Raw genomic sequence first — 27994 nt, 5'->3', positions numbered from 1 at the left:
CAAACTACAAACCCTGCGAATAGCCATAATCGAAGAGTGCGACAAGTTGACAAAGATGGATGCAAAGCGCCCCACCGACCTGACTATCAGCGTGTGGCTAGACTTGAGAGACTGTTGGTTCACGGGGTCGTATACGACAAATAGTGGTAGCAATTATCACTCGTCTGTTGGTGATCCTATTGCTTGTTCTTCTTGTTGTTCTATCTTACATTGTAGGCAGGAGTCGGTCGAAGTAGGTAGTGACGGCCTGTGTGGTTGCCCCACCTTTATCCGGCCGTGATGACTAAGCCAGTTGTCCCACTTCGCCCAGGGCAGGTGCCAGCCAGCCCATGGTACCTGCCTATTACTCCTTATCAGCCTTTGCTGTTCCAACACCAGGATACTTTGATGGGGCGGGCCTAAAGCTTCCTCGTCTCAAGACCCTGGACCTGGGAAACTTCGTCATCAGCAACAACCGCCACTTCGACTGGGTTCTCTCGCAGAACTCGCTGGAGACTTTACGTTTGGACAGCTGTTCTATTGTCTCTCACATTAACATTGACACCGAGCCTACGGAGAAATGGAATCTCCACAAGGAAGACTGGCAGCGTCTACTCAGAGGCTCTTACGGTATCTCTTATGGTGGTGCCGAGATCCACAGGTTCGATGGCACATGGGAGGTTGTTTTTGATAAGATCCGTAACAGCCTTCCCTACCTGAAAGACTTTCGCTTTGACAATGATCCCAACGGACTTCACCTTCTTCGTCCGACCAGGATTGGAACTGTGCTGTATCCTTCTCGATACATTAATTTCGACATGGGAATGTGTCCCAGTCCATGGTTATTGGCGGACAGTGAGACTGATAAGATGGAGTTTGGAGACAATGATCTCGGTCCCGATGACGACAGCGATGATGACGAATCATCTATGAACCGCTCAAAAGAAACAAAGGAGGGCGACGCTAGAGCATTCAGAGATCTTTTCAGTGCCTGCCGTGGGAGGCATGAGTACCTAGTGTAAGAATGACGGCAGGTCTAAACATGTTGGTATACACGTCAGCAGGGCAACCGTACGGTTGGAACGAAGTGTCAATAATGGTCTATTATTGCTGCGTATGGAGGTGGAAGGAGGAGGTTGTGGGCAAAGCCCACGATTCCTCAGAAGTGGTATGTAAGTGAAAGGGCCGTTTGTAAGTGCCCCTCATACCGCCTTCCAGATCCACCCTTTCTGTCGACTGCTCAGAGATCCAACAAAACACTTAGCGCAGAAGTTGGAACAGATAATAGACAATAGACACAATAAATCATGAAAACTTGTTGAAGACTCGAGACTGTTCATAGCGTAATCGAGCTAGTTTATCAACACCTAGATGATATCTAGTTTCTTTTGAGATATACACAGCTATGTACGTAGAGCTAAAAACCTGCAACGTGAATTGCATGCTTGTCGTAACATCATCGTCTCGCTCAGCTGTACCAAACAACGTTGGCCGGTCCCGATGCCAAGGCCAGATGCGCGACGGCTGCCGCAGTCGTGGATGAGCCAGTAGTGTCGATCTTCCATACTTCCAGGAAGTTCGAGCCGCTATCCGTAATTGCAAAATAGTCCTCGCTAAACTTGGCGGGAGAGACAGCATTGGCGGAGCCACCGCTGTTCGTGGTGGGAGTGAGGAAGAGCTGCTCGGTGATGGCGCCGGTGGTGCTGTCGAGAGCGAAAGCGGAAACGTAACCCGGGATGCCGACGGTGCGGGAGCGAGTGGCAGCAATGAGGTACTTGGGCGCGGTGGCGCTGGCGTTGCTGCTGGGGATGGAGAACATGACTTCGTCAGCCCAGTAAGATGATGTGTTGGTGTAGCCTGACGAGATGTTAGCTGGTAGTTTTAGCAATCACTCCACTTGATGCATACCTGAGGGCAAGAGAGAGTAGGTGGTGTTGGTGAAAGTCAGCTTGCCGGTAGTCGTATCGCGCTTGTAAGACGCGATGGAGTTGGCCTCCTCGTAGACGACATAGACCCAGTTGCCATTGGGGTGCACGGTCAAGTGTCTGGGGTTAGATCCCTCGGCTGCGGCGAGGTACTGGACTTCTGTAACCTCTCCGGTGGTGTTGTCATAGGAGTGAGCCCAGACGGCGTTGCCCATGTCATCGGCAGAGTAGATGAAGTCGTTGTTGGGGCTCATCCATGTTCCATGGACACCTTCGGCGCTATCGTATGTGACGTTCGCGGTAGCCTCCTGGAGCACACCTGAGTCATCAACGGTGATAGCCAGGCTTGAGCAGCCACCTCCATAGGGAGTTCCGAAAACAGTGTAAGGGGAGGCAGAGGAAGAGGTGATGTAGTTGGCGTTGCTACCTATTTACTGTGAGCAACAGACTCATTTTGAGACAATCTACTTTTAGGACACTCACAGTCTGAAGACAAGCTCACGTTACTGCTGTACGTCAAGCTGAGGTCGTCTGTGATGGCATAGCTTTGAAAGTAGCCAGTCGTACCGACATACAAGTTCTTCAGGCGGGACTATCGTCAAATTGTCAGCATCAGATCTGGCAGGCGCATTCTCAAGTATGCTTACATCGATGTGAATCCACTTGGAGCCCGAGCTCGCGTCTGTGCTAATGTTGTTCTTCAACGTGAGCGACTGTGTTTGGTCATCGAACTCGACGCCGACAATAGTGCTGCCGGAGAAGAATCCCGAGAAAAAGTAATGACTGTCGGCTAGGGCCGGAGCAGCGGCTGCCGCCAACGAAAGTATTTGGAACGAGCGCATGGTGTTGAAGTTTAGCAGATGGGATGAACAGGCATGAGAGGGCAGCTTGAGACGGGATCGGGTGCTTGGCAGATTTAAACATCATTTTGTAAAAACGCCTTTACAGCTAAGATGACGACTCCCGAAGGCCTCTATCCCGCCGGCGGAAGACTCTCCACATCACGAAGATGCTAAGCCCCATGTCAGGGGGCCGTTACGCGGCTCAATAAAGTATACCAAGCTTTTCGCATGGGGAACGTATGCCCAGGGGCAAGCAAATACCGCTATGGAGTATGGAGAACAGCAGCCAGGGGCGGTGGAGAAGAAACATGGAGTCGTAGACAAAGGGTTGACGTTGGTAGTGGTAAAGTAGGCCTCGCGTTCACTGCAAATGCCAAGAATAGTTTCAGAGTGTGGCTCAATACCAAAGCTGACGAAATTCAAGGGGCCGGTCCTACCGTCCTATGAGCGACAACGCCTATATTCTGACAGGCGCACGCGTAATCCCGAAAAGCCAGCCAAGCCGTATTCAGTAAAACTCGGGTCGGGATCTCCATTCTTGATGGGGGAGAAATTCGTCCCGCGGCTAGGCGATGCTTGTTTCAATCTAAGTGCGGCTGGTGGACGAGTCCGGGCTCAATGTTTTCTCTAATTTGTTAGAGTTCATCCCGTTTACTGCCCACATCCCGTGCCACGGCTCTGGGAATAATGTGTTCGGCGGGATCCAGCATCCACCCCTACAGAAAGCCGGAAGTGCCGACTTTGAGTGATGTACAGAGAACCTGCCAGCGACGCATTTGGCAAGTATTCAAATTGATCTGAAGATTTAAAAAAGGTCGTTTATCCCGCTTCACCATCCAGTCAAAGTCAAGATCACCTTTCCAAAGACATTTCTGCTCAGGTCAAATTACCCTAGGTCTATGTGCAACGTGTAGACATTCACGATTTCAAGCCTTTGTTCCATCTTCTTGACTCCTGTTTGTCAAGTTGCATCTTATTGCCGCAAGGAGAACAAGGCTCTGTCAACAAAAGTTTACTATTCCAAACCTTTTAGGAATAACTCGATTTCAGCTCACTTCGTTCAACTCATCCCCGCTATTAGAGCTTCGAAGGCGCCTGAATGAGGAATCCAGGATATTTTAGCTGAATAAACGGCTTAAAACGTTATTCTTTTCTCTTCCGTTTAACGTAATTCCAAGCTCTTGGACTTTACTAATATTAAAGGACGATTGCCAGCTGTCTGGCTGCCTCGGCCATCCACGTCGATGCCTTTCAAGACACTTTGAACGGATTCTAAGTTCTAACCATTTCAGACACCATTGATTTGAGGCTATCCAATGTTAGCGACCGAAAATGGGAATATTCCCCCGAATAGGCGTGATAAGTAATGTGATCCTCAAAACTTGTCATTTTTTCAAGTCTCAGGGTAGAAAAGATCGCTGCCAAAAGCCTTGCCTAATATGAGTCCTGCAGGATCGGACAGCCTCATTATGTTGGCCGGGGCACACCAGCGCGCGATTGTGCATAGTGATTCGTCGAACCAATTGAGTGAGCATGGGTGTTGCAATATTTCGCCTAGCAACATGCTGCGCAAACATGCATCAAGCAGTAATATTGCATGCGATAAGTTCCATCCGAAGTGAAAGTGCACTTTTCTCAGCCTGATTTCGGTTTACCCCTTGTTATGCAGTGAGCGCGATCCGCCTCACCACTCTCCATGATCAGAGGGTTCCTTCTTCTTAAAGTCCAGGGTGCAGCTTTGCTATTCGTTTTGTTGCAGATGAGTTCCTTGCGAAGCCCTCAACGTTCAATGGAGGAGTGCATGTTCAAAAAGCACTTGGCAAGGTGTCGCCATGTCACTGAAGCAACGACTTATCTCACGCTCTACAACTACATAGGAAGTTACTGCCTTTGTCAATGCGATCCTTGGCGTCAATATTCTAATAGCTCTAGCTTGATTTAGGATTCGTCGTTCAATGCGCTGAAGGAAGGAGATTTGACTATTGACAGCCTCAATGACTTTTTACACGAGCAGGTGAGACCCTTGCGACTCCCTCTGAGTCTCTGACCCCCCTTCCCGACCGTACTTTTGCTGCAAAAAGACCATTTAGCACTGACAACTCTTCAAGGGCGAATTCTACCCGCCGGTCGCTGGAGAAAACAGCAAGCTTTCGAGCAAGCTCCGTTTGATGTCAGGACAGATTCTCACTGGCATATGCCGCAGTAACTAACATCGCGGGATAGCATTCAAAAGGATGCCATGGATTTAGAAACGTTCACGCCATTGAAGATTCCATTGCCACCAGCACATTATGAGCAAATGCTCAAATGTTTGCGGCTCCCACTGCATGCCGTTGAGTTGACGACCTTTCTTGGACCTCTCTTCTGGTACAGATATGTCGTTCTCGCAGACGACGATCCCCACCTTCGTAAGCTATTGCCACCTTTCACTCACACGCTCAAAGGGTTGGACTCACTGAATCTTCAGAGATAGTGTTTGGGAAGCACGATAGCCGCAAGAAGACTGGAACACGCGGCTGGGAACTGATCCTGTCATACTCTTTCAAGCGACTTGAAACCACAGGGTTCGTTAAATGGACGCCTACCGCCGATATTACGGAGTGCTTATCGAACTTGCGAGACTGTGTCCTTGATATAAGCCACCCACTTCTCATTCCCAGCATTATCATGTCTGGCCTAGTAGCGACAACTGACGAAGTGAAGCAACGAGAAGCCCGGACTAGCATTCGGCAACTCGAAAAGGCAATCAGTGTCAATGATGATACAACTGGCGTTTACTACGCAAAAGATGGCACTATCGATTTGCGTGCCGTCGCAAGTGATCTTACAGAACACCATAGAAGAATTCTCCATAGGCCACCCAAGTTGTATTCCAAGGTGATTGATAGTTTGGAAGCTGCCACAGATTGCTTCTGGGCAAATATCGACTCTGCAGACAAAACCAAAGCGTTAGATCGGCTCCATGCGACTTTGAAGGACCGTTTCCAGTGCCACAGAGTGCGGCTCGTCGGACTGGAGAAATACGTTTCAATATCTGTGGAACGCTTGAACATCCAAAGGAGCATGGTCAGAAAAACGCCCACCCACTACGTACCTCACATAAGTTGAGGTCGTAGAATATCTGCTAACCAGAACTACCTTAGGTTTCATTCATTACGGCCGAAATTGCACAGAAGGATGCGAAACTGAATCTCAAGATAGCGGGAGATCAGAGGAAAATAGCCCATGCTAGTAAAAGCGATAGCCAGGCAATGAAGGCTCTGTCCCTCCTCGGTGCTGCATTCCTGCCTGGCACGTTCATCGCCTCTATTTTCAGCATGTCGTTTTTTGACTTCCAAACTCGTCAGTACCAGCGTCCCTTGGCGCGTTTATGGAGCGTCTAGCACTGACATTATCATGGCAGAAGCTCATGTTTCGTCAAAGATTTGGATTTACTTTGCGTTCATGATTCCATTGACCACTGCTGTCCTTCTTGGATGGCTCTTCTGGGATCATAAGCGAAGAAGATCGCAACACTTCATCAGGTCTGCCACCAATAACACCGGCTCCGACACCGAGATGGCAATATTGTCTGAACTATCTAAGAGATTGTGAAGAGCCTCGACTTTCGCGTATACTTGATACAAGGCTCTAGCTCTTATAGACTCTTAATTTTGACTCCATTCTGTGGGAAACGTATATGGTTCGGAATCTATTCGGACATACTATGTTATTGTTGGAATAGGCCTACATTAGGCAGCAGGAGGTTGCTGCCGCGGTCCGTTCCAGCCACGGTGGTCCGTGTGGCTCAGCCACACGAGGGTGGTATACCCCAGACTTCCTGCCGCCGCTGGCACCTGGTTAGACTTCCACTCAACAACAACAAGAACAAGCAATATCACCACTACAGTCGGTGATCGTTGCTACCCACGATACTCGAGTATTTTCCTTTTCCACCTGTGAATCCAACAGTTATCTTCAATCCCCCGTAGCGTTTATTCAATTTTTAAAACCGACTACTTATTCTGTGAAGCCACCCAGCGAGTTTCTGTGCAATTACGAACAATCAGTCAAAGATCCATGTCCCCGCGGATGGGTCTCGGAGCTGAAAATGGGGCCATCAGGCAACTTCGGGCCCGAAGTGAGGTCGGAGCCGAAAGCTTCGTCGCTGATGAAGATTGCAACTAACCAGAGAGGTTATTCCAATTGAGATATGACCGTTAAAAAAGCTTCATTAGCCTTTAGTTCGGGACGACCTTGTGGGTGCTAGACTGGACAGTTCCTTAGCAAGACATATGCAGTGGGTGTTTGGCTTGGTGACTGAAGTAGGGAGGTCGGAAGACTAGGGGTGCAATAATTGCGACCGCTATGGAAGCTACAAAGAAGGACAGTCTACCGCATCAGTACTCTCACTAGTTGAAAGTTATTGTGCCACGTCGGGCTAGCTGCCAAATAATACACAGCATACAGGCCAAAGCTGCAAAGCATAGTTGAGAATCAGGAAAGCGTGAGGTATGACCATGAATGAAGTGCCGATGACATTGAATCATGTCAGTCTGCCGATAGATTCGCTCGATCTGAGCTGTGAAGGCAGCATAGCCACGATGACTGCGTAACCACGCACACTATCCAGACATTAGAGATCTACAGACTACAGTTCGAGCAAATGGCTCCTGCAAGGTCTCTCTCGTCTGGATAAGGGACCTGGTATTGTGGAATCTACCTACTGCTTCGAGTAATATTCTATCACATCCTTATCTATGAAGCCTAAGTAAGAAGGCAGTTTCTCTGAATCGTCCAGTTCGGCTCGGCTGCCGATCCTGTCGGAGGTGACTTCCGAGGCTTGGCACGGATAGTGAAGAGCAAGACGGACTTCGGCGCAGCTTTCGGGCAAATTACACCTTGGTTCAATGTGGGGGAAGCGGATTTCTGTCTCAATGAATTCGGCTTTCTACAAGGAGTGGTTCTACCGAAAACTTTCCTGTTTACCTACAGCGGCTACGAAAGATGGCTGCAAGGGTCTATGCAGTCGTCCAATGAGATCAACTCCTATGCGTATATCACCTTATGTTAGGGCAAGTGGGCCATTGCCAAATGCGATACCGAGCGAATTGCCGTCAATGCTGACAAGTCTGAACTAAGCTTGGGTTGATATATGCTTAAATCAGGCGGTGGGTACGGCCTCGGTCAGTTCTCAGCCTCCATGACACCATCACTATCAGTGGACACATGATAGAATCATAACTTTGAACGTGGGTTTGCTATCACCTCGAACAGCCACCACTGCCGCGTCATGCCAATGCGGATGACACTATGCTTTGCGGATCATGAGCCAAGAGATGACTCCGAGGACAAGCGCCGAGCAGGCTAGGCCTAAGCCCATTCACTATATAACATCAACTGCTACTTAGCTTGAAGGTAAAAAAAGTCTTCTTAGCACCATTGGCAATCTCTTTACGTCGAAAAGAATTACAAATTTTGAACATCATGTCTCTTGGATTTCTCAACAGCACCATGCGGGCTGCCGTCATGACGGGGCCGTATCAAGTTCACATTGATCAGTTCCCCATGCCGCGTATTATCAATACCACCGACGCAATAGTCCGTATCACAACCTCTGCGCTTTGTGGTTCGGACCTGCACCGTTATCATGGCTATGTGGGAGGGGAGCCACCATGGGCGTTGGGCCACGAAGCTAGTATGAGACCAAGTCTAGGACAAGAGGATGTTCTGCAAAAGCACCTTGAAGCTAATAGTGATATATTGGGATATATCGAGTCCATTGGTAGCGGCGTGTCATCTTTGGAGGTGGGACAATATGTTATCATTCCAGACAACGGCGCTACCGGACACATCGATATGGGAGTCGCGACTGGACCTCGAATGGGTCTGCCTTTCGGAGGCCTCGACGGAGGTCTTCAAGGTATTCATACGCCGTCTCCCAATACTTCTCTTTGGTTGCCATTTACTAATGATGCTTGGTATGATCAGCTCCTTACGCCCGAGTACCATTCGCCGATATGGCCCTAATTCCCGTTCCCCTGACCGCCGAGACCACCAGCACCAGTATCGAACAAAACTACCTGACCGTTTCCGATGTCTTCTCCACCGGATGGATTGCCGTCACCAAGTCCGGTTTTGAGCCCGGTGATACCGTGGCTGTGTTTGGTGCTGGTCCCGTAGGCCTGCTCGCCGCATACTCTGCTCTACTTCGCGGCGCGTCTCGAGTATACAGCGTGGACCATGTTCCCATGAGACTTGAGAAAGCCGCATCCATCAGAGCTGTGCCTATCAACTTCATGGACAGCGACCCCGTGCAGCAGATCCTCGCATACGAGCCCGGCGGTGTCATCCGTGCTGTTGACGCCGTCGGCATGGAAGCCATCACTGCCAATGGCACTATGCAGCAAAGCATTGTGCTTAACCAAATGGTCGAACTTGTCGCTGCAGGTGGTGGGATTGGCCAGATTGGAATTTACCTGGCCCAGCCGAACACTGGTCTGGCTCCGAATGCGGAGAGAATCACACCGGAAGTTTCGTTTCCTCTCACACAGTTCTTTTCGAAGGGTATCAGATATGAAGGCGGCATCGCAGATCCTGAGACTGTTGCAGGAGAACTCGTCAACTTGATTTCAAGAGGTATTGCGAAACCGGGTTTCGTGGCTAGTGCGTCTATCGACATCGAGGAAGTCCCGGCGTACTATGAACGGCTGAGCAACCAGCAGGAGCTCAAGGTCTTTATCAAGTTTCCCTAAGTACTAAACCCGACGAGCTTGTATTCTAGAGCTGGGCATATCTTCAACCTCGCTGGGCACTTATTCCGTACTTGTAATCAGCACGGGGTTGCGGCCATGCGTGCCATCAGACCTGAGACATGGATTCAACGAGTTCATTTCCAAGGAGCAGACGGTCTTCGCGGAGCCGGAAGCGCAAATCCCAAGTGCGTGGCGCATCTAGTGAGAGGCTGCCCTCAGTAAAATTCAATTCTTTGTACATCTTACACAGACCAACTACTTTGACACTGGCTGCCTGTTCTCCATCAAGATTTGTCCATGACTAGATCCAGAATGGTGAGATTTGGCCCAGTCCATCTCTTGCCTTTGATGAACCAGAGACCTACTGCAACCAATAAGACGAAGACCATTACCGGTCCACAATAGTTCATGTTCTCTGCAGTGACAGGAACCGTGGAAGGGAAAGGCAGAAAGACAATGACGTAAAGGGTATAGACCAAGGCGAATGAGTTGATGTAGAGCCCAAACCGACCGAGGTTCCACTCTCCAAGCTCGATCCCTCCTTTGGAAGATAGACGAGCGTACAGCATGCTGCTGATTGCGATCGCATAGCTCAGGTAGAGAGCCAAGGATGAGAGAGAAGTAATGGCGCCGAATGCGACGTAACTTGAGTTTCCAATATTGAGGAGACAAAGGGCACAGACAATGAACACCGTGACAACAATGGCGCGGATAGGTACGCGGTGCTTCGGATGAACGTATGCCAGATAAGCAGGCATGCCTCCGTCTCTGGACCAAGCCCAAGTAAGACGAGATACGGAGGCGATGTTGGCCAAGTTGACGCTGAAGGAGACGACGAAGAGGCCGGTGATCATGGCCGTCGTCGCGCCCTTGGAACCAGTGATGCTGAGAAGAATGGTGAGAATTGGGCTGGCTGAGTTGAGGGCGTCGTCGATCGAACCCATTGAGACAAGTATGACGCAGACCATGACGAAGCCAAGGCATCCGTTCATGAAGATGGACCAGAACATGGCACGAGGCACTGCTGACTTGGCCTTTCGGGTTTCTTCGCTCATGTGGATGGCGCTATCGAAGCCTAGTCAACTGTCAGTCAAACGAAGGTGTAATTTTGAAAGTATTGGCACTTACCGGTGAAACTCCAAACACAAGTCAACATGCCGAGGTTCCAGGCAATAAAGGTATCTGTCCAACCAGACGCAATGTTGGTCTCCAAGAAGAAGCTACCCGAGTGCCGAGTTCCCATCACCGCCAAAACAACGACAAAGACGACAAACAAGCAGACGTGAAGGACTCCAGCAACAAGCTCAACCCACGGGATGACCCTGAAGCAGTACGTATTCATCAATCCCTGAATGACGCACATGGCGATGACAAGCACTGAGGTGTGCCAGCCTCCAGGCACATAGTCAGGATGGTTCAACTCAATCATCGACTCCAGGAGGATAATCGTGACGTTTGCAATTCCAGCAAGGAGCGATACGTAGCCAAACCATGTTGACCAACCCTGAATCCAGGTAGCAAAACGCTTGACACGTGCGGGGGCGAGGTGGAACGTCCAGTGGTACTGAGCACCAGCGACCGGTTGAATCGAAGCCATCTCGCCCAAAGACGCGGCTTGTGCGATGGCTCCGCAAAGCACTATGACGAAACTGAAGATGAATGTTTGAGGCCCGCCGTTGTAGAGTGCGAAGTACATGTTTCTGGGGACACGGTCAGATTGAGGCGGTGGATGTAAGGGGAGCATTGGTAGCTTGCTTACGTGCACATGCCTTCCCACAAGGCCATGTATGTCAGGGAGAAGGCGAAGAGCTGAGAGAATGAGAACACTTTCCGCGTTCTCGTCTGATTATAGACTTCGGATCCATGTTTTGACTCGTTCGCGTCAATCTGACTGGCGTCTTTGACGGTGGGCCGCAGCTCTATTGCCTCTGCGGGAGCCATGATGAGATGCTCGAGAAACCAACTGAAAAAGTGATTGAGAAACACTCAACACAAGGAAGAGTTCCGAGTCCTGTCTATGTGAAAGCGAAGATGAATGAAACACGTCTGATTCTCGGCACAGATGAGAGTCTGCTCAAGTCGGAGAAAATCAGAAGAGTCGGGCAGCACATCCAAAGCCTTGGCCGAATGCTGCACGATAAATATATAAATATCAGCAGGCGTAACCGCAGACGTGGAAAAACGTGAGACATTGATCCCCGTAGCCGCAGCAAGCTTGCAGATAGATGAGTGACCTGAGCTCGGAGAACGATCGGTGAAGGGAGGATCCGGGTCATCCTCTTCGATGCAGTGACGCCTGGGTGTTGAAAGTCAGAACCAACGAGCTTTTAATCAAAATTTCGGAATGGGCTCCGCTGAACATGCATGTTGAAGCAAACATTGCTTCCTTGATGGGAACTGTTACCGACCAACAGGTGGTCTTCGCGGTGGGTTCGAGCCGGGGTTCCTGCATGCCGGGAGGGGTTCGACCACACGGACTCTACCCGTACCGTTCCCGGAGCTACTTGGCATCGTCGGGCCCTCTAAACTCGCAGTTGAATCGATCATATGTGGTCTCTGCCGGTCAGATTCCGTTCTGGTCATCACTTCATTGGTCGTGGGCTGAAGAATGCCCGGATACCGGGGTCAGAATACCCTGTCCCCTTGTCTTCGTCACATCTCTGTGCGATTCCTCCAACTCGACGCAGGGTGAGTAAATCGAAATCTGAGGCACTTTGGTTTGTATCACAGTCCCCAAGTAATCTTCGTCCGGTTGTCCGGCCTCGCTTGCAGAGAATGTAACCCAATGTATCGGATCGATCTCGTGGCAATGGTCTGGATGCTTGGCTGAGATTCATGGCTTCTGGATGCCATGCTTCCCAGCCACCGAGCCAATAGATGAACTCTGGTTAGGGCATTATCAAGTAAGAGAGCCAACCCTGCCAGGTTACGCGCGGAAGCTTGCTATGCACTGCTCTAAACGGCACGGACTGACTGACCAGGTACGGATACGCTTGATGTATTGTCTCCAACAGTTCCAACGAAATTTCTCCGGTCGAGCCTGTGAACCAAAGTCGAGATGAGTTCAATCTGATTGACAGACATTGCACTCGTGCTTTCGTCTCCACATGATATGTGCCACGGCACTTTTCATCACATCAGACTTCGGCCCACCAGGCAAACTTCGCTTCCATCCTTGCAACACGTAACAGAACCACAGGCGAAATTTCACCACCCGCACACAGAAAATCTTCCTCGAGAACCAGATCGAGGGTTTCGTACGATGGGATAATGCCAAGGAGTTGTTGGACGGTTAATTAGTTTCTTACGCACGGAAGATAAGGCCACTCCCATCGTATGGAACTTCCCGGCACATGCCAAAGTTACATGTACCTGTATCTAGCAAGTGTACATGTACTTTCACTAAATCCCAGACAGAGTTCACACTCTAGGATGTCCGGGCCAAGCAACTATACTTTGGACTTGTTGCTGGTTGGCTTTATTCTTCCACACGACGTGAATTCCACGACCTACCGGCCAGAGACGACTGCTACGAGGACCTTGCAGTGACCTGCAAGCATACCAACCAGCCATGTAGCTGCTGTGTAGATCTTCGCAAACTACTCCGGATTCTGATAAGAAGCCCGGCTTGTTGGATCGATGAAGAATTTACCAAACAATTATTACGATGGGTCCTATCTCCCCGCCTCCCGCAGTAGCTCATTACAAAGCTCAAGACTCTGCAGTCCCATTAAGGAAGTCGTAGGGCCACAAGTAGAACGGCTCGACTGAACCCTTCCAGCAAAGATCCGGTCCTCAGACCAGCTGAATATGGTAGTCGACATTCAGCCAGATCCTCCATTTTACGCGTTGACGGAGGACGACCAAGCTGCGCTCGTCGTCGTTGCCTCGCTGATCTTTCTCATCTACGCCGTCATTGGAATATCACTGAAGCTTATCATCCGTCTCAACATCACTTCATTGAAGAGTCACGATGTGGTATTACTATTCGCAACCTCATTGCTCCTCTCGCAAACGATTTGCATCATCGTCGCTTGCAAGTTTGGGCTCGGACGTCATCAGAATACGGTAGACTCTCACGACCTGGACACATTTCACAAGGCAGGTTTTCCCTCGTTTGGACCAAAGCCGAACCGTGTGAACTGACCCTTTCTCAGACCTTCTACATCTCAACCCTACTAGCAATTGCTACCGCAGCGAGCACCAAAATTTCGCTATGCCTCCTTATCCACTCCATCAATAACCACGGCCGACTCAATCTTGCGAACAAGATACTCTTTGGCATCATCGGTGCATGGGCCATATCCGGAATTTTAATGGCGTCATTTCAATGCTCTCCTCCGCAGCCATGGCTTGCTACCACTGTCGAGAAGTGCCCAGGTCGAGAGGGGATTTTCCTCTACAACGGCATTATGGACATCGCTACGGATGTTTATCTATGTCTGCTCCCTGTAGCCATGATGTGGAAAGTGCAGACTACTTTGAAGAGAAAAATGATGGTGGTTGCTCTCTTCACCACCCGCATTATGTAAGTTGCTTCAAGACATCCGCTTCGGTGATGCATTTGCTAACATTTCTCTCTCACAGCATACCCATCATCACGATTCCGAGACTGGTTTACACACATACCTTGGTGACCAGCTACACTGACACAACATGGCATGCGGTTCATCATGTCATTTGGTTACAAGTCTCACTAGGCATGTCAATCCTCACAGCGTGTATCCCAAGTCTGAAGGGAGTCATCGACAGTCTCCTAGGTTCCACCTCCGTAGCCGCGATCCAGGCACCTTACAATTTGACCTCGTCAGGGAAGGACGGCAGCAGACTTCAGCCAACGAGTCTGCTGATCGGCAGCGGGTCCAACACGAGACCGGGGTCGCATCTGGCGAGCGGCACAGGAGATTCGAGGATCGCGAGGGCTGGGTTGGCGAGACCACCCGACTGGTCGATCGGTTGTGGGATCCACGGCTATGTAGAAAAAGAAGACGTCGGTTGCAGTGAGAGTGTGCGGAAATTGACAGAAGGTGGAGAGTTTGGGGCGTCTTCTGATGAGAGACGAAGGTCGAGCTCACAGGAAGGATCCCTGAAGTCTGCTGAGGCTGAGTTGCGATTGTAATCCCGGAGCATTTCATTTGTTTACAAAAATATTGAGAAAAATGAGGCCGATTGAAGTCTTGAGAAATATTCCTTTGTTTCTGAATCGCAAATCTGTAACGTTGGGCAGAAAAGAAATTTGCAACTCATCTTATGTTGGGATAAATCAGTCTTGAGTGAGCTGGGCAGAAAGACTTTCTCGCAACTCCCTGGACCTGTTTGCATCAATCCACTTGGATGAGCCAAATATGACCTAGAAGCCGCTGAAGAGTTCGCAACAGTTCATTCCACTCCCTAAGTGAAAGCGAGCATGGGAATCCGATGGAGCGAATGAGATGGAGAGATTTCACACCGGCTCTCCCCGAGGTGGCGCGATCCTACAGAGTGCTGCGGGTTCGGGGATCCGGAGTAGTGGAGATACATCCACCAATTGACCCGCTCTAAGTACAGTATCCGGAGTCGACGGGAGTCGGAATGCATTGCCGGCGTGAAAACTTTCTCTTCTTATTGCAGTCGCACGGACAGTTGTGTAAGCTGGGTTCTTGTCCTTCCATCCCTCGCTCTCGCGGTGCAGAACGGCCCGATCCCAAGACGCGTTTGACACCACCCAATCCAGACGGAGAAAGCAAAAGAAGAAGAGACAAAGACAAAGCAAGACAACCCGGAAGACACACAGACTCCTCTGATACACCTCAGCTTTGGGCTAATCAAAGCAAACCTTACGGGAACCTAAAGTCCTCAGCTGGGCCCCTGGCTAAAGACCTAATTAAAAAAGCAACACCTGCCACCTCACCTTTTCTCCGCCCTACCCTTCCCGTGTCATCTCATACCCTCGTTCTGCGACCGAAAGTAGAGCCGTCCCCCCCCCCCCGCCATGGACCCCCGCGACCGAGACGACCGCACCGGCGAGACCACGCCGTTGCTGTCGGATCAGCCGCATCACAAGCCGGACATTGAACCGGTGGGTAGCGGTGGTTGGCTGTCGGAAGCATGGCTCCTCTGCCGGTACTCATTACCGCTCATCGCCACCTATCTGCTGCAGTACTCCTTCACTGTCATCACGACATTCGTGGCTGGCCACCTCAGCGCCGATGACCTCGCCGCCGCTAGTATCGGTCTGACGACCATGAACATCATCGGCCTCGCTATTTACGAAGGGATGGCTACTGCCCTCGACACCCTTTGTGCTCAGGCCCACGGTTCCGGGCGCCTTACTGCCGTCGGTCTCCATGTTCAACGCATGCTCATTCTCATGGCCCTCGCCACCGTGCCCATTGGGCTCTTCTGGGTGTTTTCGCCCTCGATTCTGTCACTGTTTGTCAAGCAGCATCACTTGGCCGTCAAGGCTGGCACGTTCCTGCGCGTGAGCCTGATCGGCATGCCAGGTTACGCCGCCTTTGAAGCCCTCAAGAGGTTCCTTCAGGCCCAGGGCGACTTCAAAAGCGCCATGGTCGTCCTCATCATCTGCGCCCCTATCAACGCCCTCCTCAGCTGGCTCTTCGCGTTCAAGCTGAATATGGGCCTGGAGGGCGCCGCCCTCGGCCAGGCTCTGGCCAACGACCTACGTCCCGTCCTTCTGCTCATCTACATCGTCGTCTGGGGCCAGTGGTCGCACCAGTGCTGGGGTGGATTCTCTCGCAAGGCCTTCACTGAGTGGAGCGTGCCGGTGCGGCTCTCCATTGCCGGATCGGCGGTTAACCTGGGCGAATGGGCTGCCTTTGAGATCCTCACGCTTAGCACATCCTACCTGAGCACCGAGCATCTTGCCGCGCAGACTATTTTGACGACGATCTCTGTCGTCATGTGGCATATTCCCTTCTCAATCTCAGTTGCCATCAGCACCCGCATTGGCCACTTGATCGGTGGTGGGCTCGTAGCGACCGCTCGGCGAGCCACGACCGTATACGCCATCGTCTTCACCGTTGTCGGTGTCCTAGACGCTATCCTAATCTTCCTGTTCCGCCACCAGCTCGCCCTTGTATTCTCCGAGGACGCCGAGGTCCAACGGCTCACGTCCGACTCCATGCTCGCGGTTGCGGCATTCCAGCTCATCGATTCCATCATCAGCGGATGCAACGGCGTACTGCGCGGTCTCGGTCGGCAGGCCGTTGCGGCTTTTGTCGTCTTTGCCGTGAACTATCTGGCTGCAGTACCGCTCGCAGTCTGGCTCGAGCTGGGATCACCGGGCCTAGAGCTAGATGGTGCCTGGATAGGCCTCGGTGGCGGCATGGTTGTTATCGCCATCATCGAGTGCATTTACTTGAAGGTCATCCGATGGCAAGACTGTGTCGAAAGTGTTAGAGACAGAGAAGGCATGTAATGGATTCATTTCAATTCAAAAATAAGCGAGTTAGCATACATATATACCATAGACAAGTTAATTAGACTTTGTGATTCTTACGATTCATTGGTCCCAAGGTCAGACTCTGGTCAATTTTCAATCTTTTTGCCCGTGTTTTACTATCAACCGCAAAGAGACTTCATTTTGGCAGCACCGTTATCCTTAGTTTCCTCTTGAATGTGCCGCTAAAGAATGGTATTTTGGTGACATATGCAGCTTGACAGCATTTGACAGTGGTGTTGAGACGGATTCGCGGGAAAGAAAAGACCGGACCGTTTCAGCCCGCTTTCAGTGGAGCCTTTTATTTGCCTTATGTCAGCGAGACTCCATTACAATGGAACGGTGCGATGCAAAGTTTAATTAACACCAAACTGGCGGTGTGCTCAGGGGAAGTTGCGCCAACCCGTCTATAAAAATCTTCATCCTTGCAGCACGACTTTCATTAGCAACCTGCCGGCCGGCTCCATCTCGACGATAACGTCGTTGGGGACTCCCATTCAATATTAGAGTCATTTAACCTTGCTCGCCGTCCAAAGTACAGCCCTGTCCAGCCGGTCTTTCTGCATCACTGTTAAGAGCCCAGCCCTCGTGTGGCCACGTAAGGGTAATTTCTATATATAGAATCTAAGCTAATAAAAAGAGATTTATAAGCAGAGCTTTTATAAAAATAAAATATAAATATAATAAAGCCTAACGTGGTTTACCAGTCAGCCGCGCATATCAGTCAGCCGCGCATTTCCTTATCGCATACTAAATTGCATATTTACCTAATTTCTTTGAATAATAACTAATTAGAAAGATTTCAGTATCTTTATAATTGTCACAGACCCGCTGTCCTAGCCCCCAACCTTGAGATTGGTGTTGAGTAATCCGGTGGCCGGGTTACGTAAGCCTGAGGCTGGATAAAACCCTGCATCCTATATTTTGTCGCGCATGTCCAGAAACGTAGCTCCTTGAGCTACGTCTTGTCAACAGAGCCTGTACCTGCTTAGGATAGAGCCTGCCCGTAGCAATAGATTGTCTGATCCGCCTGCCCAGCATCCACCTGCCAAACAACCTGCTTGCTACCATGACAATAATATATTTAAAATAACGTTATAACTAGTTAAATTTAATAAAAAAAGACACTTTAATCTTTTTATATTGGAATAAGTAGTAGAATAGAAAAATGAGTCTTTGATAAGGATATAATATATTTACTCTTTCTCTAAATAGAAATTAATTTTTAAAACCTTTTATTTAGTTTAGTGACTCTTATCAAAGACTAATGAAAAAATTTGAACGTTATATAATCAACAATGAAAAAGATATTAATTATAAATGTAGGCGACTTAGTATACCATAAGGAAATGCGCGGCTGACTGATATGCGCGGCTGACTAGTAAACCACGTTATATAATTAATTATAACAAAATAACTGAGTATTCATATAGATTGTGTCAAGGGCGGTAAGAGCAATGTTGCAACTCGTACTTCCTTTCTCAATTGAGAATCCTCAGATGAGGAAGGGAAGGTTTCCTGTTCCTATAGCTAGGTCTATGTGTCCTTTTATCTGCTGTTACCCTAGTGTCTCCCTTGTATCCACCTGGATGTCTTATTATCAAGCCGAGCATAGCCGAGAGCATCCCATGTGGAGGGCTTGGCCCGTAACAGATTGTAACGGTGTGGGCCCCACAAGGGCAAATGTGGCAGCAGACACAATAAACCATTGCGTTAAATGCGCACCCGGGCTTATTCAGCCAAAAGGTACGTAATGAACAGATCCCTCTCTATTCATTCTGCTGCACTTAAGTACGTATGCACGGTGTTACGGCCAGCTAGTCGTAGTGAGGTATGTTTGCAGAAGTTGAGGCTGCGGAACTGGTAACAGTAATCGTAGGTAGTGAGGTATGTTTGCAGAAGTTGAGGCTGCGGAACTGGTAACAGTAATCGTAGTCGTGGAATAGTTTCAAGGAAACTATGTCTGTCAATCGTAAGGGTAGGTAAGGCTTCGGTGATCAATCGTAGTCTTGTCAAGGTAGTAGCTGAAAGCGGATGTTAATCCTGATACGAAGTTAATTGCTGAAGAGCTATGGAAAGTCTGTCCTAGAGTCCGGCTCGAGTCCATCCTATATACAAGTCCTGGTCCTGAACATATCCCTTGTCAATGATCAGTTCCTCTGATCGGGTGAGCGCTCATTGTTCGGCATGAGCGCTCATTGTTCGGCATGAGCGCTCATTACTTGGCATGAGCGCTCATGGCCCCACCATGGCCGCTCATGTCTTATCTTATCATCACGTGACTTGTACCATAGTTCTTCCGTTCCGTGAGAGGGTGCCTAGTGTCCCTTATCTCCTGCATATGTGGTGTATTATAACCGCCGCGAGCCTGCGGGGCAGGCCCTGTTCTTGGTCATGCATGTTGGGTCGTAACACACGGCTCGTAAGGCTTACGGCGTAGCCTAAGCCCACACAGGGCTCCAGCCCGTGACATTTATTATTTTAAATTTATTTAAGTTATTAAAAGTTTAATTTATAATAATTATATAAGAGTACTTTTTATATATAAAATCTAAATTAATAAAAAAAGATATATAAATAACTTGTTACGACCCAACATGCACGACCAAGAACAGGGCCTGCCCCGCAGGCTTACGACGGTTACGATACGCCATACATGCACAGGACAAGGGGACACAAGGCACCCTCTCACGGAACGGAAGAACTATGGTACAAGTCACGTGATGATAAGATAAGGATCATTTGGGATCAATATGATCCAACACGACTTGGGGGCTAAACGATCATTCTGGATCAGAATGACCCAAGACGACCCAAGGGACAAGGGACATGTTCAGGATCAGGACTTGTATATAAGGATGGACTTGAGCTGGACTCTAGGACAGACTTCCATAGCTCTTCAGCAATTAACTTCGTATCAGGATTAACATCCGCTTTCAGCTACTACCTTGACAAGACTACGATTGATCACCGAAGCCTTACCTACCCTTACGATTGACAGACATAGTTTCCTTGAAGCTATCCCCGACTACGATTACTGTTACCAGTTCCGCAGCCTCAACTTCTGCAAACATACCTCACTACGACTAGCTGGCCGTAACATTATAAAGAAAGACTAGTTATAAATATAATAAAGCCTGCGCGATTAATTGTAATAGAATATCCGGGCGCTAGCCCGGATCCATTAATTGGGTCCAGCCCGTAACAATCACCACTGTATAGAGGTCCGCCAACGTTGAGAAAACACGATGTCGGGCACCGAGGTTCAAGCCCATCCCGATGCGGACCAGAAGTCACAGCCGTGTACGGTTTGTCTCGGTCTTGAAAAGGCTCGTTTGCCTAAAAGAGAGCGGCTAAGGCCTGGAGCAGGACCGCTCGAATGCGGTGAAATTAAACGCAGTCTCAAGGACATTATGTCAGAGCCCTCTTGGATAGGGGCTAGTCAGAGGTAGTAAGGAGTCCAAGCAACAAAGGAGCAGCTCAGATATATATACAGCGCAGGGAGTACACGTCGAGGGAGGAGCAGATTTCAGTAATTCATCATTCTACCCCTAACTGCAGTTGGCCTCTGAGAGCTTCCACCCTGCGTCAACATCCCAACTTGACACATTATCAAGGCCAGCAAGGGGGGATGCCAAACTTGTCACGCAATCAAAGTTGCCATTTTTTGGGTCACCGATCTCGACGTTCCCAAAGAGAAGCTTCTTGATGATTCGGTCGACTTGATTGATTTTTCCGAGACTGTCAGCGTTACAGCATTGGTCAAATATCGAAACTCCGCGAACGAAGTCGCTGAAGCGACGGGCTTGGTCGATTTGTTCACGAAGCCAGGTAAGAGAATGATGAACGTGGAGTGACTCTCGGAATGGATGTTGACACATTCAAAGACAAACCGCTGCCGTGGAAGTCCATCGGAGTCCGAAATGAGACTTCTACCAAGCCAGACTCCGAGCATCGGCAGAAGACGATCCGTGGATGGGTCAATGAATGCAACGCCAAACACAAGGCATGTGGTGCGAAATTGTACCCGGGTGAGCCTGGTCTTGCTCCTCGACGGTTTCTGGATATTGGGAAAACCCCGCGGAACGGTGTCAAGCTGGTCAGCTCCTGCTCAGTCAAGGGGCCCTATATCACCATCGTCCATGGGTACGCCGGTCCGTTGCCGGCTCCTTCATCGTCGACAACCTCGGAAAACCTCGAGGAGCGCGAAAAGCGTTTGCACTGGTGGCAGATACCTGTGCCTCTGCAAGAAGCCATCACTATCGCTAGCGTATTAGGTGTCCAATACGTTTGGATTCAAGATTTTTGCGTCACTCAAGATGTTGAAGCAGACGTAAACTGGCACCTGGCTCAAGAGGACATCATCTTTGAACGGTCATACCTCACCATCGCCTTGACAAGCACCGAAGACATCAGGTTGAGCAATTTCGGCTCCGAGCGAAAGAACAGCACAGCCGGCGCCGATCACGCGGTTAACTCCGTTGCCATTCAAGTCAGTAAATTCGGCCGCACGCATCACATCCATGCCCGGCAGGCTATGCACTGGAACGGTGGAACCATATCGTATTCGCAAGAAGGCCATGCTGGCACCCGATGAGCATGGCGAAAATTACAAAATGTTGGACGCGGTGGAAGAGCACATGGGGCTCTTCAAGCATGCCCCTGCGTTCCAACGCCTTTTGCTGTCTCGCAGGCTGCTCTATCTGCACAAGTCGGAGCTGGTGTGGGACTGCCTCAAACAGCCCAGCTGCGAGTGCGGTGACCCAGTTTACTTTGGAAAAGGAAATCGACCGCCCGTCCTTCAAAAGGCCGTCTGGATTTCGGAAGGGTACGCCCGGAATCCCGAACATGTGCTCGATCTATACAAGGCCATGACGCCGTCCAACCCCGAAGAGAGGCTGACAGTTGTCGCCGGCCTCTTTCGACACATCCTCCGTCTCGATGGAGCACAATACTTCGCCGGCATAGTAGCAGATTCATATGCAGAGCTGGGGCTTGAGCTCCTATGGACCATCCTACCGCCCGAGGGGCCGCAAGGAGACCAAACTGACCAACAATCTCCATCTATCCCAGACGCATATCGACTTCACACCAGTCACATCCCGTCGTGGTCCTGGGCATCCATGGTTGTCAGCAAAGGAAGCAAAATTGGGAAATCCTGTTTTCATGTGCCAAACCAGGTATTCAACTCTTTTGCTTGCGAGGAGACATTCGATTCGCCAGGACTGGAGTGTGACATATTGCCCGGAGCCACCGATTTTCTGCTGGCCGGCAACTACCGCATGAAAGCCAGAGCGCAAGTTCTGCCGGTCACCGTCGTGCCGCCAAAGGGCAGAAGACCCCAACCGCCACATCTTTTCAGCTGCTACGACGGCGAAGTCTCGGATCCCAAATCCTCTGTCATTTGTCAATTTCTGCCAGACTGCGCGCGGTTCCGCGAATCTGTCCAAGAAAGTGACGGGTTCAAATGTTACCTTATGCTGCTAGGTGACATGGGGCAAGTTGCCATCAACGAAGCAACGGGGGAGGCATCGTCAGAAAGAACCAATGTGCAGGATGTAGGCTTGGTTCTGCGAGAATCGCCGCGTAAACAGGGTGCTTTCGAGCGGGTTGGAACGTTTGCAGTGCCACAAAGCCGCAGCACATTTGCGAATATCGCGGTGCGTGACCTGATGCTGGTCTAATGCAGAACGGGGGCCTTTTAGCTAGACTCTTTTTGTCACGAGTTATGGCACGCAGCAATGGGCATATGAAGTGGGTTAAAGTGGCTTGAAGTAACCCATCTAGAATGAGCACATGAGAGCAGTCTATATACTAAGAGAGTGTGATATCCACGTGAGAAAGCACGTGGCAAGATGCTTGACAAGTGCTGATACCATTCCTGTTTCGTGACACTTTTCCTAGGCCAAATTTGACATGAATTCATGGCAATTATTCCGATAATGTCAGCATTCCCATCACGATTTTGATGATTTTCTCCCCTTTGTAGAGAGTAGAACGTTTCAAGAACTTGCTGGTGGCCAAAAAGTCGCGGTGCCGGATGTGACATGTCTAGCGCTCTAAAGTCTGATAGACTCCAAGCCCCGATGTAAAGATCATTAGGCACCTGACTTGCCATGACTTATCTGAAGTAGTGATGACTGACAATTCGATCAAGCCTTTCATTATTATGCATCAGGTGCTAAACTAAAAGTCGACGCATGTTCAGAGCAAGACCGAACCCCTCATGTATCTGGGAGTCCATACAGAGAAGGTACATATCACCTACCAACTACTTGACAGACACGATAACAAAAAGGAAGACTATCATAGAGAGAAGTGAGGTCTCCCAAAATGCAAAAGAAGAGACGCGATCGGTGGGACTCGAACCCACAGCCTTCCGATGATCTTTTATTTGTAAAAGTCGGACGCTCTGACCAAATTGAGCTACGAAAGCAACCGCTGTTTGATGACGATTCCCGCTCAGATTGGGGCTTAGGTAGGTTGGCTGTAGACCGGTGGAGCCCTCCAATGGGTCCGGTCAAGTCCGTTCTGCCCTGCTCAGCTCAGCCGAGGAGCCGGTCTTTGTTGGTCTCTTGTTGACTCATCTTCCGGGTGACACAAGAGTTTGGGTATGAGCCATTGTTGTTCTAGTGAATGAGTCTATACGACGTCAGCCTCTTATTGTCAACCAATCTCGTTGCTCAGATCATGGCTAAAGTGGCAGCTGTTGGGAGGCCTGTTGTTGGTAGGTAAGCATCCTCCCTTGCAGAAGCTTGCAGAAGACTAGCTACCATCCATGAGCTCACCTGCAAGCCCCCAAATCAGCAATAACCACTTGGATCGATAGCTCAGTGGTAGAGCGAGAGATTGCAGTTTCTCAGCTGTAACTATCTCTAGGCCCCGCGTTCGAATCGCGGTCGGTCCTTGGATTCCATTTTGGCATCTCCTGCAGATTGACGGTGGAAGAGGGAAAGTTTGCTATGTTTTTGTGTGCGTCTCCGCAAATGGGACTCGCTTCGCATGCATTTTGGGGTTGTCCACTTAGAGTTGAGCTAGAAGGTCCACCATTATGTAAATGACTCGGCGGGACCTCTCAACTACAAATAGAGCGGGTATGGATGAAGTGGAATCAGTCTCATCACAAGTCTTCATAAGTGTGGTGCATATATATATATAGATAAGGTAGGTAAACTATGCACTATCATTAGAAAGAATGAGTTGTGAAACTCGTGGACTTATATCAAAGAGGCACCATAAGAGTGGCACTCGCCACCACCGCGACCCCCCAAACAGCTTTGATAACACCAGTAACCATCGATGAGCCGGCCTTGGAGGGAACTCCAGAGCTGGCCGTCTCAGTCGGGCCCGTCGACGAACCCTCTCCGGAAGCAGCAGTTAAGGTCTGAACTACATCCCCAGAGTCTTTATTCAAAAGCGTGATCCCCGGCGTGACCAACACGCCAAGGTAATTCGTGCTTCTTGACGGAAACTATATGTACCCACAACTACCTAAATGCAGTAGAGGGATCTCTCTTTTGTATATGGCGCAACGGTACAATTCCGAATTCTGTCACTTCTCTCCGCATCAATCGTCACTGTCTTCGGCAGCAACGAAACAACCGAGCCCTTCGTCGAGATGGAGCTGCCCGTGACGACTCTCCCATGGAAAGTATACGTGTGTTCCACGAGTTCTATCTCGTTTACGTTCAAAAATTGGCAGCCCGTGGTAGCCGTTTAGGCCTCTCTAGCGGTCGAAGAGTAGCAGTTCCCATAGAATCCCCCAGTATAACCACTAAGAAAGACACATCATCAGACCTGTCCTAGCCTTTGAGAAGAAAACCAACTTCAAAAGATGCCGAACTTACCTCGGACAGCACATGACCACAGTCTCCGAAGGCCCCATCGCCGACATGAACAAATTCGGCGCCAACTCAAACCTGGGCTTGAGCTCCGACGCAATAGACATCGTCGTCCGCAAGTCGACCGTCACCGTCGGGTCCGCGAAGACGCCGCTCAAGGAGTGTGACGACGTCTCGTCGCGGACGCCGTAGCCCACGGTGGCCCATCCGGAGGGACACTGGCTGCCCGAGGAGTGATGGAAGAGGAACTTCTGGGTAGAGGTTCGGCGTGAACGGTACCCTGAGCTCAGCAACTCGCCGGAGGGGATGCAGTCGTTATACGGATCGCGGTCGACTTGGCAGGTTTGTGACCAGTAGACCACACCGGGGTCAAGGAATCGAGCTAGCGCTTGGGTTGGCGTTGCGGTTGCGCATGATACTAGGGCTGTCCATATTGTCGTTAGGGGTCCTAGGTTGAGGAGACTTGTGCTGGAGAGAGTGGGCGTTGGCATCGTGAAGGTAAGTAAGAAGCGAACGGGCGACCAAGATCTTCAACTAGGACTGATATTGTGTAGATTTTCAAGACATCAGGGGATATTGAGGTGGTATACATATTGTTGCCTGGGGAAGCGTCTGACCTGATGGTTGATGTTAGCTACGGCGCAGCCCAATCATCACGCATCGCTACCCCAGGTAATAAAAATCCTTAGAGAACAGAACGGTCAGTTCCGATTGCTGGGATCTCTCAATGCAACCGCCATTTTAACCAATAACATACCTCACGCCAAGGGGACTTTCGCAGTTGATGTTAACAGTGTTTACATGAAGGATCAACAAGAACCGGTTTTAAGCTTAAAGGGTTGATAATCATTTAATCTTAGATAGTAGCTGTCAGAGCCCTCCCGGATAGGGGCTAGTCAGAGGTAGTAAGGAGTCCAAGCAACAAAGGAGCAGCTCAGATATATATACAGCGCAGGGAGTACACGTCGAGGGAGGAGTAGATTTCAGTAATTCATCATTCTACCCCTAACTGCAGTTGGCCTCTGAGAGCTTCCACCCTGCGTCAACAATCCCAACTTGACAGTAGCATCACTCACTTGGCAAGTGACTCTCAATCGCTGCACCCGATCTCAATACCCTTTGAAAACAGCTTGCCCCCAACAGGAATGAATCCAGCAAGAGCACCAGCAATACTTCCAACCCAACCGCATCCACCACTCTCCGAGTTGGCAGTTGCAGAGAACTCAATAATCAAGTCATCAGGCTGCAGCTGACCGTCAACGTACGCCGTGACCCGCAGCGATGACGGGACCTTGTGGCCCCAGGTATGGTTCATGCACTGCGCCAACCCGGGCGAGTTCTCCTTGCGGCACGGGTACTGGCAATTTCTCGAACTCTGGGGACCACACGCCGCGTCGGACGTGTACCCAACGCCCTCCATCCACGTCAGTCCCCGGCAGCCGTTGAAAACCTCGTACCCGTACGGGTCCGACACCCTGCTCAGGACCTCCCACATGGACTGGACGAGGCCGTCGCGCATCTCGTTGCCCTCGAGGCCGGGCGTCTTTCCCCAGGCGCCGTTCATCTTGACCCGTACCGTCACGTCCGGGTCGTAGTCGTCGGCGTGCGTGCACTCGTTGGTCTGGGCGCCGGTAGAGCGGTCTGTCATGATGGCTCTGGTGTTGCCGGACTCTCCGTAGATGGTTTGCCATGTTACGGCGAAGAGGTCGAGATTGCCGACGTCGATCATTCTGTCGCTAAATCGGACTTCCATCTTGACCTGAAACTGCGCCGAGGCCTGACTGGCCAAAGTGGCGAGGAGAAATGTACCGATCGTCTTCATCTTGGCTATGGGGGTCTGGACCACGATGTCAGTTTTGACGCTTAGTGAACCAAGGTTATCAGACTTTGAGCCTAAGAGAACTTACAGTAAAGAGGTCAGAGGATGTTCAGATCAATCAATTAGCGGACGCTCTTAAAGATGTCTGATGGTAAGTTGCATTCGAGGCTCGATCATAAGATGGGCTTGAAGTCCCTATTATATATACTTGGACTTACTTCCATTTCGTTGAGCGGCTCCATCCATCTCACGATGGCCGGGAGCCTGCTCCCACAAAGCTTGCCAAGTTATCGAACTCAATTTCCCATGCTCCAGATATCCTACTCGGAAAAGGAAATGCAGTGTGATGGCCTGACAGGTTGATATCCATAACCCCCATAAGTCTTCCATTTACAGGCGCCTCCTAGCAAGATGATAGGAAGCAATTAAAGTCTGCCAAATAAAGGTACTCCCGAGTTTCTCGTTACCAACTTTGAACCTGCCCAAAAGGTGCCCGCGTCACATAGTCGGCCAAGGCATGGGCATTGCGCACCTTGAGGAATAAGGATTTTACGGCGCAAGCATGCCACGTTTTTGACATGTCAAATCCCATCGGCTTAGGATACCAGGAATGAAAGCACATTCTCCACGTCGGAACCGGGGGCATGGCTTGGACACATCCCGTAAAGGAAGTCTGGAGTCGTATTGACGTACGAAATTGGGAGCCTTCCCCATTTAAACCACTATTCACGATCCAAACGGTAGGAATCTCAATCAAAAGTTCCCGTTGACAGGTTGGCCAAGAAAATCGAACGCATGCGCGTTTCAGTTGTTCAAATCAGCACCTCCAGACCAGGCATCTCGAGTCATGAAAACAAGCAGGTGGTGAGCAGGTTTGCTAAGAGCTTCATTGTTGTTTCTTTTGCACAGCACTACTGCAGTATGATAGAGACTCAGACGACATAGAGTTCATATCTACAATTATTCGCTAAAAGTTCTCAGTGCTGATTGAGGTCCGACTATTATTTTCATGTTTTCTTGTTACAAGGCAAGCTGGAATTGGAGTTTCCTTATATTTTGAAACTGTAGGTTTGCTTCTCCTTCTTCAAATGGTGCACATTGTCGTGATATCCAGGAGCAGCCCCTTATCAAAGTGCCAATGTTTACCCATCACACGGACCTCCGGCTGCATTTCCAAATGTGCTGCCCACCACATGCAACTATGGGCACCTCGTGCCATTTCTTTCCTAAAATTTACGCTTATCCGCTTAGATCCGTTCCGCAAGTGGTCTTATAAGGGGTTGGACCCAGTTGCCATCGTGGCATTCCGATCCCAAGTCCTCGCCCGCTCGGGAACTCGGTCTTGGTATGCCCAACTACCCGCAAGGGTCGGGGGCTGCGAGTCATTTGGAGATCCATAGGGCTGACTCGTGCAAC

The 27994-nt window shown here is 50.0% G+C and overlaps 10 protein-coding genes and 2 non-coding genes across 12 annotated transcripts; 7 read left to right on the top strand and 5 right to left on the bottom strand.

Moving 5' to 3' along the window:
- The first annotated feature begins 53 nt into the window (after positions 1–53).
- Positions 54–1091, top strand: BDP81DRAFT_122948 (uncharacterized protein). The gene is made up of 2 exons (XM_060581625.1): positions 54–166; positions 221–1091. Exon 2 carries the CDS (start codon positions 330–332, stop codon positions 999–1001), a length of 672 nt encoding a protein of 223 aa, XP_060449395.1. The 5' UTR covers positions 54–166; positions 221–329; the 3' UTR covers positions 1002–1091.
- Positions 1092–1386: 295 nt separating this feature from the next.
- BDP81DRAFT_340618 (Lactonase, 7-bladed beta-propeller-domain-containing protein) lies at positions 1387–3107 on the bottom strand. Its single transcript, XM_060586026.1, has 4 exons — positions 2552–3107; positions 2384–2496; positions 1888–2327; positions 1387–1836 (listed from the first exon to the last, which is right to left on the bottom strand). Exons 1-4 carry the CDS (start codon positions 2744–2746, stop codon positions 1448–1450), a joined length of 1137 nt encoding a protein of 378 aa, XP_060449394.1. The 5' UTR covers positions 2747–3107; the 3' UTR covers positions 1387–1447.
- A 1428-nt stretch (positions 3108–4535) lies between these two features.
- BDP81DRAFT_310936 (uncharacterized protein) lies at positions 4536–6340 on the top strand (the record flags this gene model as incomplete). Its single annotated transcript, XM_060583680.1, has 7 exons — positions 4536–4656; positions 4720–4760; positions 4855–4916; positions 4970–5154; positions 5214–5812; positions 5890–6100; positions 6153–6340. The coding sequence occupies 7 exons, from the start codon at positions 4536–4538 to the stop codon at positions 6338–6340; spliced, it is 1407 nt and encodes a 468-aa protein (XP_060449393.1).
- Positions 6341–8212: 1872 nt separating this feature from the next.
- On the top strand, positions 8213–9517 carry BDP81DRAFT_503992 (uncharacterized protein; the record flags this gene model as incomplete). Its single annotated transcript, XM_060595609.1, has 3 exons — positions 8213–8423; positions 8475–8648; positions 8717–9517. 3 exons carry the CDS (start codon positions 8213–8215, stop codon positions 9478–9480), a joined length of 1149 nt encoding a protein of 382 aa, XP_060449392.1. The 3' UTR covers positions 9481–9517.
- Positions 9518–9764: 247 nt separating this feature from the next.
- On the bottom strand, positions 9765–11421 carry BDP81DRAFT_503989 (amino acid permease; the record flags this gene model as incomplete). Its single annotated transcript, XM_060595608.1, has 4 exons — positions 9765–10125; positions 10255–10555; positions 10609–11180; positions 11240–11421. 4 exons carry the CDS (start codon positions 11419–11421, stop codon positions 9765–9767), a joined length of 1416 nt encoding a protein of 471 aa, XP_060449391.1.
- Positions 11422–13290: 1869 nt separating this feature from the next.
- On the top strand, positions 13291–14703 carry BDP81DRAFT_478400 (uncharacterized protein; the record flags this gene model as incomplete). Its single annotated transcript, XM_060594854.1, has 3 exons — positions 13291–13581; positions 13638–14008; positions 14068–14703. 3 exons carry the CDS (start codon positions 13291–13293, stop codon positions 14597–14599), a joined length of 1194 nt encoding a protein of 397 aa, XP_060449390.1. The 3' UTR covers positions 14600–14703.
- Positions 14704–15058: 355 nt separating this feature from the next.
- On the top strand, positions 15059–17124 carry BDP81DRAFT_417421 (MATE efflux family protein). Its single transcript, XM_060589620.1, has 2 exons — positions 15059–16913; positions 16979–17124. The coding sequence occupies exon 1, from the start codon at positions 15452–15454 to the stop codon at positions 16895–16897; it is 1446 nt and encodes a 481-aa protein (XP_060449389.1). The 5' UTR covers positions 15059–15451; the 3' UTR covers positions 16898–16913; positions 16979–17124.
- Positions 17125–20166: 3042 nt separating this feature from the next.
- BDP81DRAFT_390132 (uncharacterized protein) lies at positions 20167–22602 on the top strand (the record flags this gene model as incomplete). The annotated part of the gene is made up of 4 exons (XM_060587363.1): positions 20167–20221; positions 20576–20749; positions 20806–21410; positions 21493–22602. 4 exons carry the CDS (start codon positions 20167–20169, stop codon positions 22600–22602), a joined length of 1944 nt encoding a protein of 647 aa, XP_060449388.1.
- A 664-nt stretch (positions 22603–23266) lies between these two features.
- Positions 23267–23354, bottom strand: BDP81DRAFT_t70. The gene has a single exon. It is a non-coding gene; the product is annotated as a tRNA-Lys (tRNA).
- A 383-nt stretch (positions 23355–23737) lies between these two features.
- BDP81DRAFT_t86 lies at positions 23738–23825 on the top strand. The gene has a single exon. It is a non-coding gene; the product is annotated as a tRNA-Cys (tRNA).
- Positions 23826–24634: 809 nt separating this feature from the next.
- On the bottom strand, positions 24635–25250 carry BDP81DRAFT_390131 (uncharacterized protein; the record flags this gene model as incomplete). Its single annotated transcript, XM_060587362.1, has 2 exons — positions 24635–24692; positions 24766–25250. 2 exons carry the CDS (start codon positions 25248–25250, stop codon positions 24635–24637), a joined length of 543 nt encoding a protein of 180 aa, XP_060449387.1.
- Positions 25251–25743: 493 nt separating this feature from the next.
- On the bottom strand, positions 25744–26727 carry BDP81DRAFT_366253 (uncharacterized protein). The gene is made up of 2 exons (XM_060586519.1): positions 26667–26727; positions 25744–26596 (listed from the first exon to the last, which is right to left on the bottom strand). Exon 2 carries the CDS (start codon positions 26579–26581, stop codon positions 25850–25852), a length of 732 nt encoding a protein of 243 aa, XP_060449386.1. The 5' UTR covers positions 26582–26596; positions 26667–26727; the 3' UTR covers positions 25744–25849.
- Positions 26728–27994: the final 1267 nt, after the last annotated feature.

Source organism: Colletotrichum phormii (genome assembly GCF_030913505.1).
Source record: "Colletotrichum phormii strain CBS 102054 chromosome Unknown BDP81scaffold_3, whole genome shotgun sequence".
Lineage (NCBI taxonomy): Eukaryota > Fungi > Ascomycota > Sordariomycetes > Glomerellales > Glomerellaceae > Colletotrichum > Colletotrichum phormii.
The sequence above is the reverse complement of the archived record's forward strand: the minus strand, read 5'-3'. Positions and strand labels throughout refer to the sequence as shown.

Excerpts from the sequence above, each read along its gene's own strand:
- BDP81DRAFT_122948 (XM_060581625.1), top strand. The coding sequence starts at position 330 with ATGGTACCTGCCTATTACTCCTTATCAGCCTTTGCTGTTCCAACACCA.
- BDP81DRAFT_340618 (XM_060586026.1), bottom strand. The coding sequence starts at position 2,746 with ATGCGCTCGTTCCAAATACTTTCGTTGGCGGCAGCCGCTGCTCCGGCC. Across the intron at positions 2,328-2,383 it reads AGCTTGTCTTCAGACTGTGA|CAACGCCAACTACATCACCT; the intron begins GTGTCCTAAAAG and ends GTAAATAGGTAG. Across the intron at positions 1,837-1,887 it reads CTACTCTCTCTTGCCCTCAG|GCTACACCAACACATCATCT; the intron begins GTATGCATCAAG and ends ACATCTCGTCAG.
- BDP81DRAFT_417421 (XM_060589620.1), top strand. The coding sequence starts at position 15,452 with ATGGACCCCCGCGACCGAGACGACCGCACCGGCGAGACCACGCCGTTG.
- BDP81DRAFT_366253 (XM_060586519.1), bottom strand. The coding sequence starts at position 26,581 with ATGAAGACGATCGGTACATTTCTCCTCGCCACTTTGGCCAGTCAGGCC.